Source organism: Heterodontus francisci, chromosome 11, assembly GCF_036365525.1.
Source record: "Heterodontus francisci isolate sHetFra1 chromosome 11, sHetFra1.hap1, whole genome shotgun sequence".
Classification (NCBI taxonomy): domain Eukaryota; kingdom Metazoa; phylum Chordata; class Chondrichthyes; order Heterodontiformes; family Heterodontidae; genus Heterodontus; species Heterodontus francisci.
Genome location: NC_090381.1, coordinates 76,220,536 through 76,240,665, shown reverse-complemented (window position 1 = coordinate 76,240,665; position 20,130 = coordinate 76,220,536). Strand labels below are relative to the sequence as shown.

Below are 20,130 nucleotides of genomic sequence, written 5' to 3'. Positions count from 1 at the left end.
GCCACTGGTATCAGACCCACCGGCCGTCCATGTCTCCGTTATAAAGACGTCTGCAAACGCGACATGAAATCGTGTGACATTGATCACAAGTCGTGGGAGTCAGTTGCCAGCATTCGCCAGAGCTGGCGGGCAGCCATAAAGACAGGGCTAAATTGTGGCGAGTCGAAGAGACTTAGTAGTTGGCAGGAAAAAAGACAGAGGCGCAAGGGGAGAGCCAACTGTGCAACAGCCCCAACAAACAAATTTCTCTGCAGCACCTGTGGAAGAGCCTGTCACTCCAGAATTGGCCTTTATAGCCACTCCAGGCGCTGCTTCACAAACCACTGACCACCTCCAGGCGCGTATCCATTGTCTCTTGAGATAAGGAGGCCCAAAAGAAGAAATATAAAAACAGATTACAAGAGCTTTTATAGGTATACAAAATGGAAGAGAGTAGCCAAAGTAAAGGTTGGTCCTTTTAGAAGCAGAGACAGGAAAAATTATGGGGAATGAGGAAATAGCAGAGGCATCGAACACGTATTTTGTGTCTGGCTTCACAGTAGAAGCTGCAAGCTGCGTACCAGAAATAGACGGTAACCTGGGGGCTGTAAAAGAGTGAGGAAATTAAGGAAATACATATCAGCAGTGAAAAAGTATTAGAGAAACTTAAAGGACTACAGTCTGACAAATTCTGGGACCTGATAGCCTACAACCTAGGGTTCTAAAAGGGATAGCTGCAGAGATAGTGGATGCACGAGCTATAATTTTCCAAAATTTCTTAGATTTGAGAATGGCCCCATCAAATTTGAAGTTGGTAAATGTTACACCGCTTTTCGAGAAAGGAGGGGGAGAGAAAATGGGGAACTATAGGCCAGTTCGAATAACATTAGTTGTTTGGAAAATGATGGAATCTATTATTAAAGAAGTCTTGACACACTTAGAAAAGCCCAGTATGATTAGAACAAGTCAACATGGTTTTACTAAAGGGAAATCCTGTTTGACAAATTTATTAGATTTTTGAGGATGTAAGTAGTAGGGTAGATAAAAGGGAACCAGTAGATGTAGTATACCTGGATTTCAAAAAGCCACTCAATCAGGTGCTGCACCAAAGGTTAATAGGCAACATAAGGGATCATGGAATAAAAGCAGGAAGTGCTGGAAATACTCAGCAGATTTGGCAGCATCTGTGGAGAGAGAAGCAGAGTTAATGTTTCAGGTCAGTGACCTTTCATCAGAACTGGCAAAGGTTAGAAATAGAATAGGTTTTAAGCAAATAAAGCGGGGGTGGGGGAAAAGAGAAAAAAAGGGAAGGTGTGTGATCGGACAGAGGGCCGGAGAGATTAACTGACAAGGAGGTCATGGGACAAAGGCAAAGAGAATGTGCTAATGGTTTGGTGAAAGACGAAGCATTAGTGCAAAGGGAGGGTTAATGACAGAGTAATGAGCAGCACGAGCAAAAAGCACAAACATGAAAAGACTGGTAGGCAGGCATATAGTAAAAAAAAGATGCAACAAAATAAATTTTTTTAAAAAGGGCAAGTCATGTTCTGAAGTTATTGAACTCAATATTCAGTCCGGTAGACGGTAGCATGCCTAATCGGGAAATAAGGTGCTGTTCCTCAAGCTTGCGTTGATGTCCGCTGGAACACTGCAGCAGGCCCAGGACAGAAACATGGGCATGAGAGCAGGGAGGTGTTGAAATGGCAAGCAACCGAAAGCTCGGGGTCATGTTTTTGGACTGAGCAGAGGTGTTCTGAAAGCAGTCACCCAATCTGCACTTGGTCTCTCCAATGTAGGGGAGACCACATGGTGAGCAGCGAATACAGTATACTAAATTGAAATAAGTACAAGTAAATCGCTGCTTCATCTGAAAGGAGTGTTTGGGACCTTGGATAGCGAGGAGAGAGGAGGTAAAATCACCCTTTCAGGCAGTGATTTCCAGACTCCCATCACCCTCTGGGTGAAAAAATTACTCCACAGCACCCCTCTATTCCTTCTACCAATTACTTTAAATCTATGCACATGATTATTGACCTCCCTGCTAATTGAAATAGGTCCTTCCTGATCACTCTATCTAGGCCCCTCATAATTTTATACAGCTCAATTAAATCTTCCCTCAGCCTCCTCTTTCCAAAGATAGCAACCCCAGTCTATCCAATCTTTCCTTGTAGCTAGGATTCTCTCTTGCTGGCATCATCTTTGTAAATCTCCTCTGTACATTCTCTAGTGCGATCACATCCTTCCTGTAATGCGGTGACCAGAATTGTCCACAGTACTCTAGTTACAGTCTAACTAATGTTTTATACATTTCTAGAATAACCTCCCTGTTTTTATGCTTTACCTCGGCCAATGAAGGAAAATAATACCATGTACCTTCTTGACCACCATATCTACCTGTTCTGCCAACTTCAGGGATCTGTGGACATGCATTCCAAGATCCTTCTTTTCCTCTACACTTCAGAATACAACCATTTGTTGTGTATTCCCTTGTCTTGTTTGTCTTCCCCAAATGCATTGCCTCTTACTTCTCCAGATTGAATTCCATTTGCCATTTTTCTGCCCAGCTGTCCAATTCTTTGATATCTTACTGCAGTCTACAGCTTTCTTCATCAACTATACCGACATTTTGTATAATTTGCAAAGCGCTTAATCATGCTGCCTACAGTTACGTCAAAATTATTGACGTATACTGCAAACTGCAAGGGAGCTAGTGCCAACGTCCCCACTAATTTTTTTTTGAGTGGGTGGGCGATTTGTTGTAGTGCATGGCCCCTTTAAATTTTTGTGCGCTTGCACATATGTGGTAACCTAAAGTGGCCAACTTGTGCATGGCCTGCATGAGGAGTTTTGGCCACACAGTTGACAGAAATGTTGCCTAGTACCGAGGGCACAGTGGAACCCCACTGTAAACAGCCTATCAGTCACAAAAACACTTGTCAACCATTACCCTTTGCTTCTTGCCATGGAGCCAATTTTGGATCCAACTTGTCACTTTTCCCTGCATCCCATGGGCTTTTGCATTTCTGACCAGTCTGCCATATGGGACCTTGTCAAAATTCTTGCTAAAATCCACGTAGAGTACATCACACATCAACCCACAGTGGCGCAGTGGTTAGCACCGCAGGCTCACAACTCCAGCAACCCGGGTTCAATTCTGGGTACTGCCTGTGTGGAGTTTGCAAGTTCTCCCTGTGTCTGCGTGGGTTTCCTCCGGGTGCTCCGGTTTCCTCCCACATGCCAAAGACTTGCAGGTTGATAGGTTAATTTGCCATTATAAATTGCCCCTAGTATAGGTAGCTGGTAGGGAAATATAGGGACAGGTGGGGATGTGGTAGGAATATGGGATTAGTGTAGGATTAGTATAAAAATGGGTGGTTGATGGTCGGCACAGACTCGGTGGGCCGAAGGGCCTGTTTCAGTGCTGTCTCTCTAAACTAAACTAAACTAAACTAAACCCAGTTTGGTGAGATACACATCTGCTCTGCTGGATGGTAAGGGTCCTTTGTTAGATGAGTTTGGGTAGTCTCAATTGAATTCCTAGTTGATGTGCCACAAAACTGCATCAGCACAAAATTGGCTATTTCCCTGAGACAGGCAACGGGATAGCTAGGTTCTGAAGTGGAAAATATCACATTGATGCAGTAATGTAAAATATTCTGAGGATGGGTGGCATCTGCGTACTTGCCCATTAACCTGAGAGAGATCTTGATACTGGCACTGGGTGCTTGCAATAGATGGTATGCCATTCCCGACAACCTAAACACAGAATTCATGTGGCGGAAAAAAAGGGCCATAACGATTCTGGAAATACTCTGATCAGCATTGCATAATTTTCTGTTAGTAGCTATAGCTTCATTTGAATCACTTCCCCCTCACCCCTCCCCTGCAACAAATAAATTGCTTTTGTTTTATGATGTAGTGTGCAAATGAGATTACTGAAAGTTCTAGGAAGGGCTTGGTCAGCAACATAATCTATAGGCCACAAACTTGCAGATAAAATCATGTTGACCTCATGCACATGGAATCTGTATCATTGAATTTGTGACATTGCATGCATCAAAGAATAATGAAGGCTCCATTGGAGTATAATAAGACTGGACCACATCCTTTGTACAAATGTAACAGTTGACTTTTATTGTTTGAATCTTAAACAACTTTGGCAAAATGTAATAGTGCTATTGTGTTTGTGCTGAGTTGCAGAGAAGTAAAAGCAATATTTCAAAGCAAATACTTCACTGGTGGTACTTACTACAGCTGATGTCTAGTCTGGGACACCAAGTGCATTATACATAACAACTTGAAACTGATTAACTGTAAACTGCTTGAGCAGTAAAAAGTTCAAACATTTTACATTTAAACATTTTTATATGTAACTAAAATTAAGTAAGTAACAAATAACCATCAGTTGTTTCAAGTATTATTAACAGTATCATTTTAGTACAACAAGGTCTGTTCCAAAGGAAAACTACTGGACAAATTACTTTTGATCTCTGGCGAACTTGGAAGCGCTGTGGGGGGGTGGGGGGTGGGGGGGGGGGGGTGCGGGTGAGCGAAGGGGATATACATATTGCTGTAAATTATCTAACAAATGGGATGTTGACCTATAGTTTAACTGATAATGTTATAGTTCTAAAGTTGAAGTTGATTATGGTAAACAATGAGGTAATGCAGTGTATAAGTGATCTTTCGGCACTAGTGGCGTAGTGGTTAGCCTCACAGCTCCAGTGACATGGGTTAGGTTCTGGGTACTGCCTTTGTGGAGTTTACAAGTTCTCCCTGTGACCGTGTGGGTTTCCTCTGGGTGCTCCGGTTTCCTCCCACATGCCAAAGACTTGTGGGTTGATAGGTAAATTGGCCATTGTAAATTGCCCCTAGTGTAAGTAGGTGGTAGGAGAATTTGAGGGACGGTGGGGATGGGAGAGGGAAATGGGATTAATGTAGGATTAGTATAAATGGGTGGTTGATGGTCGGCGCGGACTTTGTGGGCCAAAGGGCTTGTTTCGGTGCTGTATTTCTCTATGACTAACATTTGACTGACTTGGAGCAATAAATGTTTTGCTGTTACAATACAGAATGTGTAATTTGTTTAGATGCTGCATTGCAGAATCATTTTATTGGATGAATTCTTATTAATTGGCTGAAGCATAGGACATGTTCTAATGAATCACTAATTTATTTTAATTTTCCACAGGCATAAACATTGTTTTTAAACTTGTACAAATTTTATGGTAACTGGATGTGCACAACGTAGAATATGGATCCATTCATGCTCTGTATTTATTTTATACTTCTGTTAACCAATTATGTATTCTAATGCTGAACTTGCATTGCTAATTTTCTTGAGTATTTTTGTTCCAACAGTAATAAAACAAGAGAAGTCCAGCTGTGAAACAAAATGGCTAACGAAGAAAAGAATTTCATCAACAAAGGGAATGAAGATGAAATGGTAAAAAAAAATGTTGGTTCATTACCTATTCACATCCTGCTTTTTTAACCTTCCTTTTAGCCCACTAATTTTTGAAATCCATCGAACAAAGTATACATTTTAATTGATTTGATTATAAACCAACAATTTAAAGTTCACAATTATGCACTTTTTAACCTGTAATTTCACTGGCTCTTTTCAGGAAGTCATCAGTATAAATTTGTGATTTTTTTTGAGGTATATGAGCATTATCATGGAATATTTGTTTAATCAGATTAGATTTGTCAATTGCTTGTGTGGGCTAAAATGCTTATTTAACAAAAAAAAGTTCATACTTCCAACTATTCCTCTTGGTTTCAATGTAATCTAATGACAAGGAGCCATAGGGTCAAAATTGAATATTTGGGGGCAGGAGGAAGGTGGGGGGGGGGGGGGGGGGGTGGGGGTGGGAAGGGGAAGAGGTTGAGTAGATGGGGTGGAGGAGTAGGGATGAGGCAGAGGAATTGGAGCAGAAAGGATGTTGTCATGCCCAGCAAAGGCACCTACTTTTAAGATATGAACTTTATTCAATGTGGACTCTTTGAAATTAACTTCTCCTTTCTAAACAAAAAAGGTAGACACTGTGCTACTAAAGATGGCCATTGAAGGTCAGATAACCTGGCCTGTGTATTCCAAAAACTCACTCTCTGTCTCGTAAGGGCAAAAGGATACATTCCAGACTGAGTTGTTGACCATATCCATCCTGAAACCATCAAGAGACATTCCTGAATTGAATGGATTTCTTCTGAAACAAAGAAGGTGTGAAGTAGACACACCAGAACAGAATAATAGTCATCCAAACATTAATAGATAGCCATGGATTCTACATCCTGGACCATTTTGCGGTCAAACCAGGGGAGAAGGCCATTTGTCAACGAACAGATACTCTGATGGATTTTAACCTTTAAAAGGCAACCCTCTGAGAGAGAGGGAGAGATCACAGCAAGCTCACAGAGGACAGTGCAGCCAGGGGCTGTGGAACGATCCAGCCTAAATAAGAAGAAGCCCTACTGCTAATTCTACACTTCAGCTTGCTGTAGCAGATAACTGAAAGTGACTGCCACCTCCAGTCTGAAATCTTAACCAAGAGGTGAGGTGAGAATGATTGCCCTGGATGTCAAAGCAGCATTTGACAGGGTGTGACATCAAAAAGCCCGAACCAAACTGAAGTCAATGGGAATTAAGGGGAAAACTCTCCACTGGTTGCAGCCATACCTAACACAAAGGTTGGAGGCCAATCATCTCAGCCACGGGACAGTGCCGAAAATATGTTTTCATTTCAAACAGGACTGAAAATTTTCCTGATTTGGCTTCTCAACTTGTTTTTTATGAAATTCATACTTGAAAACACTTGCTGACACAAGTAAGTAGATCTGAAGATGGAGAGTATGCCGTACGCATATCTCCAAGTTGCAGTAAATAATTCCAAGGTTCAAATACAATTTGTTTTTTTTTAAAGATCTGCATTTCAGCCCATTTGTGTTGAACTGCCACGGTAGATTTTTCCCCTTCCAGATCTTCAAGTTGGGTTACCAAGCTTCTGAAATTAGAGACCCAGATATCCTTGCCCTGCAATTCTGCCAGTTCAAGTTCTAAATCTACTTGGCTCACTCCTAAAAATGCTGAAAAATTGAGTGCCGAGGTATCTGCTTCAAGAGGTTTGAGCACATTGTAAAGTTGCCCTTTCCTTTCTCAATTTCTGAAAGCATCCTACAAAAACTTCTTGCATCTTCAGGATCACACTTTTAGGTTTTCCTTGTCCAGTATAAAGTTTACTTGCTCTTCAAATTGTTTGACTGATGGGAAATGAGCAAGAGAGCCTGTCTTGATGTCTCTTGCTAAAAGTGCAAGCTTGCTCTCAAATGAAAGTACTTCTTCTGAAAGCGAGAGAGCCATGTTTTTCTTTCCTTGTAGTTTTCTGTTGAGGTCGTTTAAAAGTGCTGTGATGTATATTGTGAAATAAAATTTCAGCAGCCACTGTGTATCTGTTAACTCCCCATAATCACAGTCCTTTCCTTGCATGAGCACCTTCACTTCTCTCAGTTTGAAAAAACACACAAGACTCTTTCTTGGAAAGCCAACATATTTTGTCGTGGAGAAGGTGATTGCATATTGGCAATTGACCTCTTTAAGAAGTTCACAGAACTGCCGGTGATTTAATCTTTTCACCATTATTTTGTTAACTGTCTTTGTAACCAGGGTCATCACTTCCATGAACTCAGGAGGAAGCATTTGGGCACAATGTGCTTCTTGGTGAATTATGCAATGAAATGGTAGCATGTTGTGTTCCAGCGTTTTCTGCAACAGAACAACAAAACCCTTGTTTGTCCCTCTCATATTTAGCACCCCAACAGTAGCGACTGAGATTACATTGTTGGTATGTATTCCTTTCATCTTCAGGCAGTCAATAATAGCTGAGAAAATATCTTCTCCCTTTGACATTGTGTCCCTTAAAAAAACAATAAGCACCTCTTGGGATCCCTTGGAATTCACATGCCTGCAAAGAAGAACAATGTGTGCAATTTCATCAACATCACACGATTCATTACAAGCAATAGAGAGGCCTGAAACTGAATTTATATCCTCAGTCTGCTGGCTGGTGATGTCTCTGGCCGTTATCATTGTTCTGTCCCTCAGTCTTCACAGATATGCCTTTAATTTCTTGAATAATTTCATTTTTGTTTTTAAAATCACTGCACAGCTGCTCTGAGACTTTGATAAAGCACTCTTTTACAGATTCACCATCTTGTGAAAGACTTTCTTCATTTCACAATCTCTTGAGCTGCCACAAAACTAGCAGCGGTTGATTTCATCCATATAGCAAATATGATCCTAGATTTCTCTGCTTTGTTCTTCAGCTCCTCCGCTTTCTTTTGAGCATCTCCAGCTGGATAATTTTCTGTTAAAGCACTGTGCTTTTTAGTGAAATGCCTCTCAAAATTTGATTTCTTGGCAAATTTCTCAGTGAGACACATGGGGACGCCAGCCGGATTTGGGATGCATGTGAATGAATCAGTCCATTCATCTTGTAATTCTTGATTTTCCTCTTCGATTCTTCTCCTCTTTGCAGCCGCTTCCAAAGCAGCCTCAAAACTCGGGCCAGAGTACGTCTGTTCCTTCAATGATTTCATCTGCTTGCCTGCATGTGTTCGCCAATATAGCCGCAACACCAGAGCCAAGCGAGTGCACTCTTTTATTAATTAACTGTGCGCTCTTTTATTAATTAATTATGCCTGCCTGCACTTGCTCACCAGGACAGCATCAAGAGCACTTATGAGTTACATTTGACCAATCGGCACCCTACTTGGTGTACATTCACCCATTAACCGATCAATCAGGTTCCAAATACAATGACCAATTGGAATGCGCCATTTTGGGTGAGTTTTCCGAACAGACCAACCAGGGCCAGAGTGAGTATGATAGTTTATTGATTAATATGCTTGCCTGCGCGCGACCCACGTTATTGGATCGCAAAGCAATAGTGAAGGCCGTCCTTTTTCCCTGGTGAAGCATTCCACAGACAAGAATTTTTGGATAGCTGATATTTTAATGTTTCTGCATTGGGAGCACTTTGGCGAAATAATTCTCTGAAAACTCATTTTTATTTTTATTCTTTTGTGAGATGTGGGTATCGCTGGCAAGGCCAGCATTTGGTGCCCATCCCTAATTGGCCTTCAGAAGGTGGTGGTGAGCTGCCTTCTTGAACTGCTGCAGTCTGTCTGGTGCAGGTACTCCCACTGTTGTTAGGGAGGGAGTTCCAGGAAGCAGTATGTGGATGGCCCTACTAGAGAAGGGGCTACACCCGACCTCCTCTTAGGAAATGAGGATGGGCAGGGCCCTGGGGAGTGTTCCTGAGCAGAGAGACCTTGGGGTGCAAGTACATAGTTCCCTGAAAGTGGCAACACAGGTAGACAGGGTGGCGAAGAAGACATATGGCATGCTTGCCTTCATCGGCCGAGGCATTGAGTACAAGAGTTGGGACGTCATGTTACAGTTGTACATAACGTTGGTTAGGCCACATTTGGAGTACTGTGTGCAGTTCTGGTCGCCACACTACAGGAAAGATGTGATTAAGCTAGAGAGGGTGCAGAAAAGATTCACAAGGATGTTGCCTGGTTTGGAGGGCTTGAGTTATAAAGAGCGATTGGATAGGTTGGGTCTGTTTTCTCTGGAGCGAAGGAGTCTGAGAGGGGACATGATAGAGGTATATAAAATTATGAGAGGCATAGATAGGGTCGATAGCCAGTCTGTTTCCCATGGTAGGGGTGACTAAAACTAGAGGGCATAGATTTAAGGTGAGAGGGAGGAGGTTTAAAGGGGATCAAAGGAGTACATTTTTCACACAAAGTATAGTGGGTGTCTGGAATGAGCTGCCAGAGGAGATGTTAGCGGCAGGAACAGTAACGATATTTAAGAGGCATCTGGACAGGTACTTGAATGAGCAAGGCATAGAGGGATATGGAGTTAATGCAGGCAGTGGGATTAGTATAGATAGGGATTATGGTCAGCATGACGTGGTGGGCCGAAGGGCCTGTTTCTATGCTGTATGACTCTATGACTGTATTTTGATCCAGCGACATTGAAGGAACGGTGATATAGTTCCAAGTCACGATGGTGTGTGGCTTGGAGGGGAACTTGCAGGTGGTGGTGTTCCCATGCATCCTTCTAGGTGGTAGAGGTGGCGTGGCGTGGAAGCTGCTGTCGAAGGAGGCATGGTGAGCTTCTGTAGTGCACCTTTTATATGGTACACACTGCTGCCACTGTGTGTTGGTGGTGGAGGGAGTGAATATTTAAGATGGTAGATGGGGTGCTGATCAAGCGGGCTGCTTTGTCCTGGATGGTGTCGAACGTCCTGATTGTTGTTGCCACACTCATCCAGGCAAGTGGAGAGTATTCTATCACGCGCCTGACTTGTGCCTTGTAGGTGGTGGCCTGGCTTTGGGGTGTCAGGAGGTGGGTTACTCGCTGCAGAATTCCCAGTCTCTGACCTGCTCTTGTAGCCACAGTATTTATGTGGCTGCTGCATTTCAGTTTCTGGTCAATGGTAACCCCCAGGATGTTGATAATGGGGGATTCAGTGATAGTAATGCCGTTGAATGTCAGAGGGAGATGGATAGATTTTCTCTCTTATTGGAGATTGTCATTGCCCGGCATTTGTGCAGGGCAAATGTTACTTGCCACTTATCAGCCCAAGCCTGAATGGTGTCAAGGCCCTCTGCAAATGGCCTACTTCAGTAGCTGAGGAGTTGCAAATGGCACTGAGCATCGTACAATCATCAGTGAACATCCCACCCCTGATGGAGGGAAGGTCATTGAAGCAGCTGAAGATGGTTGGGCCTAGGACACTATCCTGAGGAACTCCTGCAGCAATGTCCTGGGGCTGAGATGATTGGCCTCCAACAACTACAACCATCTACCTTTTGTATTAGGTATGGCTGCAACCATTGGAGAGTTTTCCCCTTGATTCCCATTGACTTCAGTTTGGCTCGGGCTTCTTGATGTCACATCCTGTCAAATGCTGCTTTGACATCCAGGGCAATCATTCTCACCTCACCTCTTGAGTCCATGTATCGGCATCCTAACTCCAGCCACCCGCCTTGGTTCCATATCAACCAATTAATCTCAGATTTAAAATTATGAATTGAGCTAGCATCTGCTATTTCTGGGAGCAAGTTGCACATTGCTGCCTCCTTTTGTGTGAAGAAGTGATTCGTAACTCCTCTCCTGAATGACTCTGATTTTTAAGGTTATGCCCACCTGTCTTAGACTCCCCTTCCAGAGGGGAAAAAAGTTCTCCATCTACCCTATCAATTCCTTTCAAGATTCTTTAAAACCTCAATCCAAATATTGTTTAACCTTCTGTATTCCAGGGCATACAGCAAGGTTTATATAATCTGACCTCATAATTTAACCCTTGGAGCCCTGATAATATTCAATTGAATCTGTGCTGCACTCCTTCCAAGGACAATATCTCATTTCTAAGGTGCGATAGCCAACACTGCACATACTACTCCAAATTAAAGGACTGCTACCCGTCCCGAACCTGACAGGACCCAACAGCATGTGTCTGGGTCGGGTTGTACTTCCGGGTCTGGCTTTTGGGCTCGGGTCGGGCTGGATCGGTCACGCTCTATCATAGGTAAGTGGCTCCACTGTTAATTTAGCTTTTGGACTCGAAAGGTTGTTTGTTACAGTTATTTTAAGCTTGTGCAGATCAGCAACAAAGTGAAAAACGGAAGGTAAGTTGACTGATGGTCGGGTCGTCGTGGGAAAAAATGGAAGGACTCAGGCCGGGTTGGGCTTGGGTCGGATGTGGTTCTGTTGGGCTCGGGTCGCTTTTTTTCCGCAGACCCAAGCAGGCCTTTACTCCAAACGTGGTCGAACCAGGGCATTGTATAACTGTAGCAAAACTTGTATTCAAGTCATTTCATTATTTAGGCTACATTCCATTAGTCTTTTTAAACTTTTTAACCTGACTTCCACATTTTAGTATAATAAAAGCAAAATACTGCGGATGCTGGAAATCTGAAACAAAAACAAGAAATGCTGGAGTCACTCAGCAGGTCTGGCAGCATCTGTGGAAAGAGAAGCAGAGTTAACGTTTCGGGTCAGTGACCCTTCTTCGGAACTTTTACATTTTAGTGATGTGTACATGGACCTCGAAATCTCTTTGGTCCTACACTGTTGATGATAACTCTTCGCCATTTAAAAAGGCTACTCGGATCTATCCTGTTTTTTGGTCCAAAATGGATGACATCACATTTGCCTGTGTTGAAATCCATCTGCCACAGTTTTGCTTGATCACTTAATCTATTATGTCTCTTTTTGTAATTTTATGCTGCTGTCTGCTCTACTTACTATGTCACCAATCTTTGTCCCATCAGCAAACATGGATATATGGGTATCTATTGTCATCATTCGTCTGAGCCTCTGGCACAGACCCTTGTGGGATACCACTTCCTTCCAAGGAGAGTTGTAGTTTGTCATTTTTATGAAAAATATTGTTGTTCGTTTGTACTTGAGTAATTTATTGGGAGCTATAGTTTGATTGCCAACACCCAACCTCCAAATTTTGCAGCAACTAAACTATGCTATTTCAGGAAGGTGAAATACTCTCCATGTTGTCCCTTTTCTCCACCCTGGGCACTACCAGCCCAAGATTCTAAAATGCGGTGATGAGATATTTCCCCCATTGGAGTTTCAGAAATCCACCATGGGCGTCTTCTTTTCTGACCTTGCAATTCGCAGAAAGCTGTTGAGCTCTGCTGAGGTGGGTGGTGACACTCCACAGCCAGGTGAGTCATCTAGCTCACCTGCTCTGGGCCAGTGACTGAAGACCAGGTGAGCTCGCCTGCCTAGTATACCAGTTCTGGGCTGAGGTAGATTCTGAAACAGTAAAGAATATGGCCACTTCTCTGGAGAGATTGGCTAGAAGGTGGTCATGGACCGATGAGTCTGGGGCTCAGAGTTGACTAGTGCAAGCCTGAAGAGACGCAGGCTTCTGGAGCATCAGAGGGCCCTGAGGACTCTGGGGTTTACCAGCTGTAATCTGGATCTACTTCAGGTCAAGCTTCAGAGTTTGCAACACTGAGCACTAACATTGTCCAGGGGATGTTGGAGTTCCATGGACCAATGTAGTAGGTGGTGGCTGAATTGTCACATGCAACAGGTTCTCAGAGAGGGCATGTAGAGAGACCAGTTGAGATTTCTGCCTTGATGGAAGCTCAGATTAGAGCATGTGAGGCCCTTAGTAACAGATTGGAGGGCTCTTGAAATTGTGGCTTCCAGTCTCAAAGGTAACTGAGGCCATACAAGGTTTGGAGATTGCCATCATTCCAGCCACCCAACTAGAGTGACTTTGTTGATCCAGGACAAAGTGGAAAAGTAGCTGGTGCATTCAAGTTCCTCCCTGGGTGACAGCACCAGCCAGGGCTCGGTCCACCAGCAGCAAATACAGTGCCATCTGGACATAGCAGGCGAGACTAGGCAGCTTAGGATCTTCCTGCTGAGACGAAGCCAGCAGCAGCTGAGATTTGCAATGGGCAGAGTAACCACCGACCCTTCAACCTGGTATCTGCTGTCCACCACTTCCCGCCTTTACAGTCCTGAGGAAACTGGAGCAAAAGCAAAAACTTTTGGGAACCGGAGCTACGGATCAGTGGATGGGGTAGCTGTTGAACAGGCAAATACAGAGTGCAGAGAGTCTGTGAGGAAGGTTAGACAGTTGACAGGGCAAAGTTGCAGCCAGTATGATGGGTTGAAGTGTGTCTATTTTAACGCAAGAAGTGTCAGGAATAAGTGTGATGAACTTCGAGCATGGATCAGTACTTGGAGCTACGATGTTGTGGCCATTACGGAGACGTGGATATCACAGGGGCAGGAATGGATGTTGGATGTTCCAGGGTTTAGATGTTTCAAAAGGAATAGGGAGGGAGGTAAAAGAGGCGGGGGAGTGGCATTGCTAATCAGGGATAGTATCGCAGCTGCAGAAAGGGAGGTCGTCAAGGAGGGTTTGTCTACTGAGTCAGTATGGGTGGAAGTCAGAAACAGGAAAGGAGCAGTCACTTTGTTGGGAGTTTTCTATAGATCCCGCAATAGCAACAGAGACATGGAGGAACAGATTGGGAGGCAGATTTTGGAAAGGTGCAGAAGTAACAGGGTTGTTGTCATGGGTGACTTCAACTTCCCTAATATTGATTGGAACCTCCTTAGTGCAAATAGTTTGGATGGAGCAGATTTTGTCAGGTGTGTCCAGGAAGGTTTCCTGACTCAATATGTAGATAGGCCGACTAGAGGGGAGGCTATGTTGGATTTGGTGCTTGGCAACGAACCAGGCCAGGTGGCAGATCTCTCGGTGGGAGAGCATTTCGGTGAGAGTGATCACAACTCCCTGACCTTTACTATAGTCATGGAGAGGGATAGGAGCAGACGGGATGGGAAAATATTTAATTGGGGGAGGGGGAATTACAATGCTATTAGGCAGGAACTGGGGAGCTTAAATTGGGAACAGATGTTCTCAGGGAAATGCACGACAGAAATGTGTAGGTTGTTTAGGGAGCACTTGCTGCGACTGCTGGATAGGTTTGTCCCAATGAGGCAAGGAAGGGATGGTAGGGTGAAGGAACCTTGGATGACAAGAGATGTGGAACAGCTAGTCAAGAGGAAGAAGGAAGCTTACTTAAGGTTGAGGAAGCAAGGATCAGACAGGGCTCTAGAGGGTTACAAGGTAGCCAGGAAGGAACTGAAGAATGGACTTAGGAGAGCTAGAAGGGGACATGAAAAAGTCTTGGCGGGTAGGATTAAGGAAAATCCCAAGGCGTTCTACACTTATGTGAGGAACAAGAGGATGGCCAGAGTGAGGGTAGGGGCGATCAGGGATAGTGGAGTGAACTTGTGCCTGGAGTCGGAGGAGGTAGGGGAGGTCCTTAATGAATACTTTGCTTCAGTATTCACTAGTGAGAGGGACCTTGTCGTTTGTGAGGACAGCGTGAAACAGGCTGATATGCTTGAACAGGTTGATGTTAAGAAGGAGGATATGCTGGAAATTTTGAAAGACAGGTGGATAGATAAGTCCCCGGGGCCAGACGGGATATACCCAAGGTTATTATGGGAAGTGAGGGAAGAGATTGCCGCGCCTTTGGCGATGATCTTTGCGCCCTCACTGTCCACTGGAGTAGAACCAGATAATTGGAGGGTGGCAAGTGTTATTCCCTTGTTCAAGAAAGGGAATAGGGATAACCCTGGGAATTATAGACCAGTTAGTCTTACGTCGGTGGTGGGCAAATTATTGGAGAGGATTCTGAGAGACAGGATTTATGATTATTTGGAAAAGCATAGTTTGATTATAGATAGCCAGCATGGCTTTGTGAGGGGCAAGTCATGCCTCACAAGCCTTATTGAATTCTTTGAGGATGTGACAAAACACATTGATGAAGGAAGAGCAGTGGATGTGGTGTATATGGATTTTAGCAAGGCGTTTGATAAGGTTCCCCATGGTAGGCTCATTCAGAAAGTAAGGAGGCATGGGATGCAGGGAAATTTGGCTGTCTGGATACAGAATTGGCTGGCCCATAGAAGACAGAGGGTGGTAGTAGATGGAAAGTATTCAGCCTGGAGCTCGGTGACCAGTGGTGTTCCGCAGGGATCTGTTCTGGGACCTCTGATCTTTGTGATTTTTATAAATGATTTGGATGAGGAAGTGGAAGGCTGGGTTAGTAAGTTTGCCGATGACACAAAGTTTGCTGGAGTTGTGGATAGTGTGGAGGGCTGTTGTAGGTTGCAACGGGACATTGACAGGATGCAGAGCTGGGCTGAGAAGTGGCAGATGGAGTTCAACCTGGAAAAGTGTGAAGTGATTCATTTTGGAAGGTCAAATTTGAATGCAGAATACAGGCTTAAGGACAGGAGTCTTGGCAGTGTGGAGGAACAGAGGGATCTTGGGGTCCACATCCATAGATCCCTCAAAGTTGCCAACCAAGTTGGTAGGGTTGTTAAGAAGGCATATGGGGTGTTGGCTTTCATTAACAGGGGGATTGAGTTTAAGAGCCGCGAGGTTATGCTGCAGCTCTATAAAGCCCTGGTTAGACCACACTTGGAATATTGTGTTCAGTTCTGGTCGCCTCATTATAGGAAGGATGTGGAAGTTTTAGAGAGGGTGCAGAGGAGATTTACCAGGATGCTGCCTGGACTGGAGGGCATGTCTTATGAAGAAAGATTGAGGGAGGTAGGGCTTTTCTCATTAGAGCGAAGAAGGATGAGAGGTGACTTGATAGAGGGGTACAAGATGATGAGAGGCATAGATAGAGTGGATAGCCAGAGACTTTTTCCCAGGGCAGAAAGGGCTATCACCAGGGGGCTTAATTTTAAGGTGATTGGAGGAAGGTTTCGGGGAGATGTCAGAGGTAGGTTCTTTACACAGAGAGTGGTGGGTGCGTGGAATGCACTGCCAGCGGTGGTAGTAGAAGAAGATACATTAGAAGCATTTACGCGACTCTTGGATAGGTACATGGATGATAGTAGAATGAAGGGTATGTAGGTAGTTTGATCTTAGAGTAGGTTAAAGGGTCGGCACAACATCGTGGGCCGAAGGGCCTGTACTGTGCTGTACTGTTCTATGTTCTAACTGCAGATGCTGGAAATACTCAGCAGGTCTGGAAGCATCTGTAGAGAGAAACAGTTAACATTTCAGGTCTGTGACCTGCTGAGTGTTTCCAGCAATTTCTGTTTTTCTTACACAGTGGAGCAATGCTGCTGACCGAAAGGCTGACCTAGATGCTGAGGTCGGGTGGTACGCCTGGAGTAGGATGACTTTGGTTCCTGGCACTACCTACCTAGCTCTTAATTCTCCTTTGCCTGGAAGGGGTGTTTAAGTTGCCTTGCTGTAAGATTGTCACCGTTTTTGTTAATGTTGTTTATTTTGTTGCTGTCGTATTTATTGTAATTGTTCTTGATGTTACACACAATTGTTATTTTGTCATATGAGTTATTAAAATTTATTTAAAGATTTACGAAAGTATATAGTATAGTTCAACACTAAAACATTTAGTGCAAAGTAACTGAATACAAAAAATATTGGGACTCGTTTGAAATTTACAGTCTCAATAATGCACTTTTAAATGTGATCTGTGATCCTTTTTCACGGTCAAACCTTTTGGAGGTATTCATTCAGTGAGCCAATTTGATAGCCCACCCTTTCAAAGTTGCACGTCATGCAAATGCACAATACCCCTTTCTGCACTGTTCGGTCAGGATCTGCACTTGGATGCGTACTCCCCCAGTACCTCAAGGTTTAGACCTTGCTCCTGTGGCAAAGTTATACAGGGCACAGCGAATTACAACCATTTTCGCTATCTTTTCCAATGAAGATTGTAGGCTATCCCAGGCCTTTCCAGGCACCTGAAGGAGCTCTTGAGAGCCATGGTGGGCCTTTCAACCAACTGCCTGGTGGCAAGATGGGCATGGTTGTAATTCTGCTACATTCTGAGGGATACCAGGACATCAACAGCCACAGCATCTAGGGATATTAGGTATTGCCAAGGATCTGTCCTTCAACTTGGCTCAGATGCCCATGTTCAATGACTGATTTCCGAACTAGGTATCATGGCATGCCCTCATGTGTTAGACGTTTTAGAGGAAAAGGTGCAGCTGGGTGCCACAGAAAATCCGTAAATGAAAACGGTTTCTATTCTATGCAGGTCTCATTGGGGGTCTTGAGTCTGATGCAGTTGTGGGAAGCCAGTAATGCAAAAATGTGCTCCATTGTTGTCGTGAAATTTGAAGAATTCTGCATCTGTTTGTGACAACGGGTCAGTGACCTTTTGAATATAGGTTCTCACTGCTCCCTGACAAAAACCATAAAATTTGAGGACCATGTTGATCTTCATCTCAAATTTTAACATCCTCTAACATTTTGACCGTGACTGGAGAACATCATGGGGCATGTTGGAGTTGACCAACAGCTTTTTCTCAAAGTGCAGCTGTTGAGTGGCTGACACTGAATATGACAGTTGCAGCTTATACACTCTCCAGATGGTGATAACACCATCTGGGATGGTATCTTTGCTTTTCCCACTTTCCTTCTGGATCTTCTCTTTTTCCTCTTCCAGTATTATGGCAAGCAAGGGTAATGCCAACAGGTGGTTCATTTTGATGGATAAAGAAGATTGCAAAATCGATTTGAAGATGCCAAGAGTGAGTACAGTCCGTATGCATCCTGGAACTGCGGATTTGTTAGACTCAAATGACATCCAATCCCTGTGTGCCAAGAAATCTGGTCCATTTTCCATGGGAATGCTGCTATGTGAATTTGCCATGAGGATTCTGCGGGCAGGTTTCAATAAACAGACATTTGTAGGAAATTCTGGCTTAGTGTAAAAATTAGGATATGTCATTTACACACAACTTTCCTTAATCTTTTACAATGAAAATTGGCAGTGGGCCTTGATTACATATCTTTTGGAAGCAAATTCATGGGAAATTCAGACCCTTTAAAAGATAATGTATTATCTTTTATTAATTGTACTCTTGAAGTCATATTTAAAAAAAGGATTTATTCACCATTCAACTCAATTAAGTACCTGCCATTATAATCATGCAGTCTGAATCGCTTTTAGCTTTAACGCTAGTGTAGATTATAGCTAAAGCAAAGTTTTAGTGCAAACATATAATGCATATTGAATTGTTGTAAATCTTGGGGTGGAGTTTTATGCCCTCCCTTCCCCCCGCTGTGGAGGTGGGAGGGTGCCGTTCCCATGCCACTGCAGATTTACGAGCGGCGGCAGCGGTGAGAAATGGCCTGCCTGCCTCAGGCCAATTAAGGCCCTTAAGTGGCCAATTAACTGCCACTTTAGGGCCTTAATTGGCCTGGGACAGGCAGGCCGCTTCTCACCGCTGCCGCTGCTCGTAAAACTGCAGTGAGGTGGGAATGTGATGCGATCGGCACACCCCCCCCACCGGCGGGCGGCTCAAGTCCTTAGGCGGCCGTTCAGTAAAACCTGGCAGCCTCCTTGGGGGATGGAGGGTCCTCCTGATCGGGCACCCTGTGCCTCACAGAGGCCCAGGCATGGCATAGGCCACCCCCATTGCACTGCATTTCTCTCCCCACCCCTTTGCCTTGCCGGGGCCTGGCCAATTATTTCCCGTGAGGCCCCACATACTTACCCTCATCCCGGGCCTGGCGCCCATCTTGCTCCTCTCCCTGACTGACGTCCTGGTGGCGCTGCTGGGACTGAGAGCCGCCTGTTTGCTGATTGCCAGCTGCTCTTGGAGGCGGGACTTCCTGCTGCAGAGGGACAGAAGTCCCTTCCGAGGCCAATTAAGAGCCTGGGCCACACAAAATAATAGCGTGGCTTCCAAGCCTGTGTAGCTTGGCTCGTCAGTGACTTTTTTTGGCCGGGGGCGGGGCCTCCAGCCTGGTGCAAAATTCTGGCCTTAGTTTACTCTGATTGTTACTTGTGACGTGCACAAGAAGTGTGATGATACAAAAAATATGAAGAAAATATGAAGAGTTATAATAACTGACTGTCTTTTTAAAAATGGACCTTTCTTATAAAAAGTGAACAATGTTCAAAAATGGTCACCGAAGAAAAAGGGCTTGGCCTTCGTATATTAATACTGTCTGACAGGGACAAAGACAAATCTTCAAAGCTAAGACATGTCAATTGCACCCATCCTATACTGTTCCAGAATTGAATGAGTTATTCTTCTGAAACAAAGAAGGTGTGAAGTAGCCACGTCCTGGGCCATTCTGATATCACCACAGGGAAGAAACCAAAGCATCTCCTACCAGGAGGCGAGCTATAACACATCTTTACTAGAGCGTGACACCTAGAAAGCAACATCCGGAACCTTGTTTCCAGCCAACCAGAAGGCATGTGCACTGCTGGGGAACTCTGCATCTACACTATATAGCAGTGAACTAGAAGTGATCCACTAACTTCGACTGAACCTTCAACCAAGAGAGAAATCTAAAATCATTTCAGGCCTGCAACCAACGAGAACTTGATTTCCAAGAGAATTCAGCAGGTTTACCATGACTTGCCCATCCCTCCCCACCCACTTATAATCACTTACCCCTTTTTCCCTCTCTGTCTCCTGTGTGTGTGCATGCGTACCTGTGTGTGGATGTGGTTGCAGCAATTTTGGGATAAGGCGTATTTTTTTTTTTATTCATTCATGGGATGTGGGCG

At 44.2% G+C, this 20,130-nt stretch overlaps 1 protein-coding gene across 5 annotated transcripts in view; it reads left to right on the top strand.

Moving 5' to 3' along the window:
• LOC137375309 (polyamine-transporting ATPase 13A3-like) overlaps positions 1-20,130 on the top strand; it is a 251,151-nt gene that overhangs the window by 68,742 nt on the left and 162,279 nt on the right. For all 5 annotated transcript variants that reach the window (XM_068042279.1, XM_068042277.1, XM_068042275.1 and 2 more), the window contains exon 2: positions 5,341-5,425. In XM_068042279.1, the coding sequence (XP_067898380.1) occupies positions 5,375-5,425 (51 nt within the window). In that variant the 5' untranslated portion in view covers positions 5,341-5,374. The remainder of the gene's footprint in view (positions 1-5,340; positions 5,426-20,130) is intronic.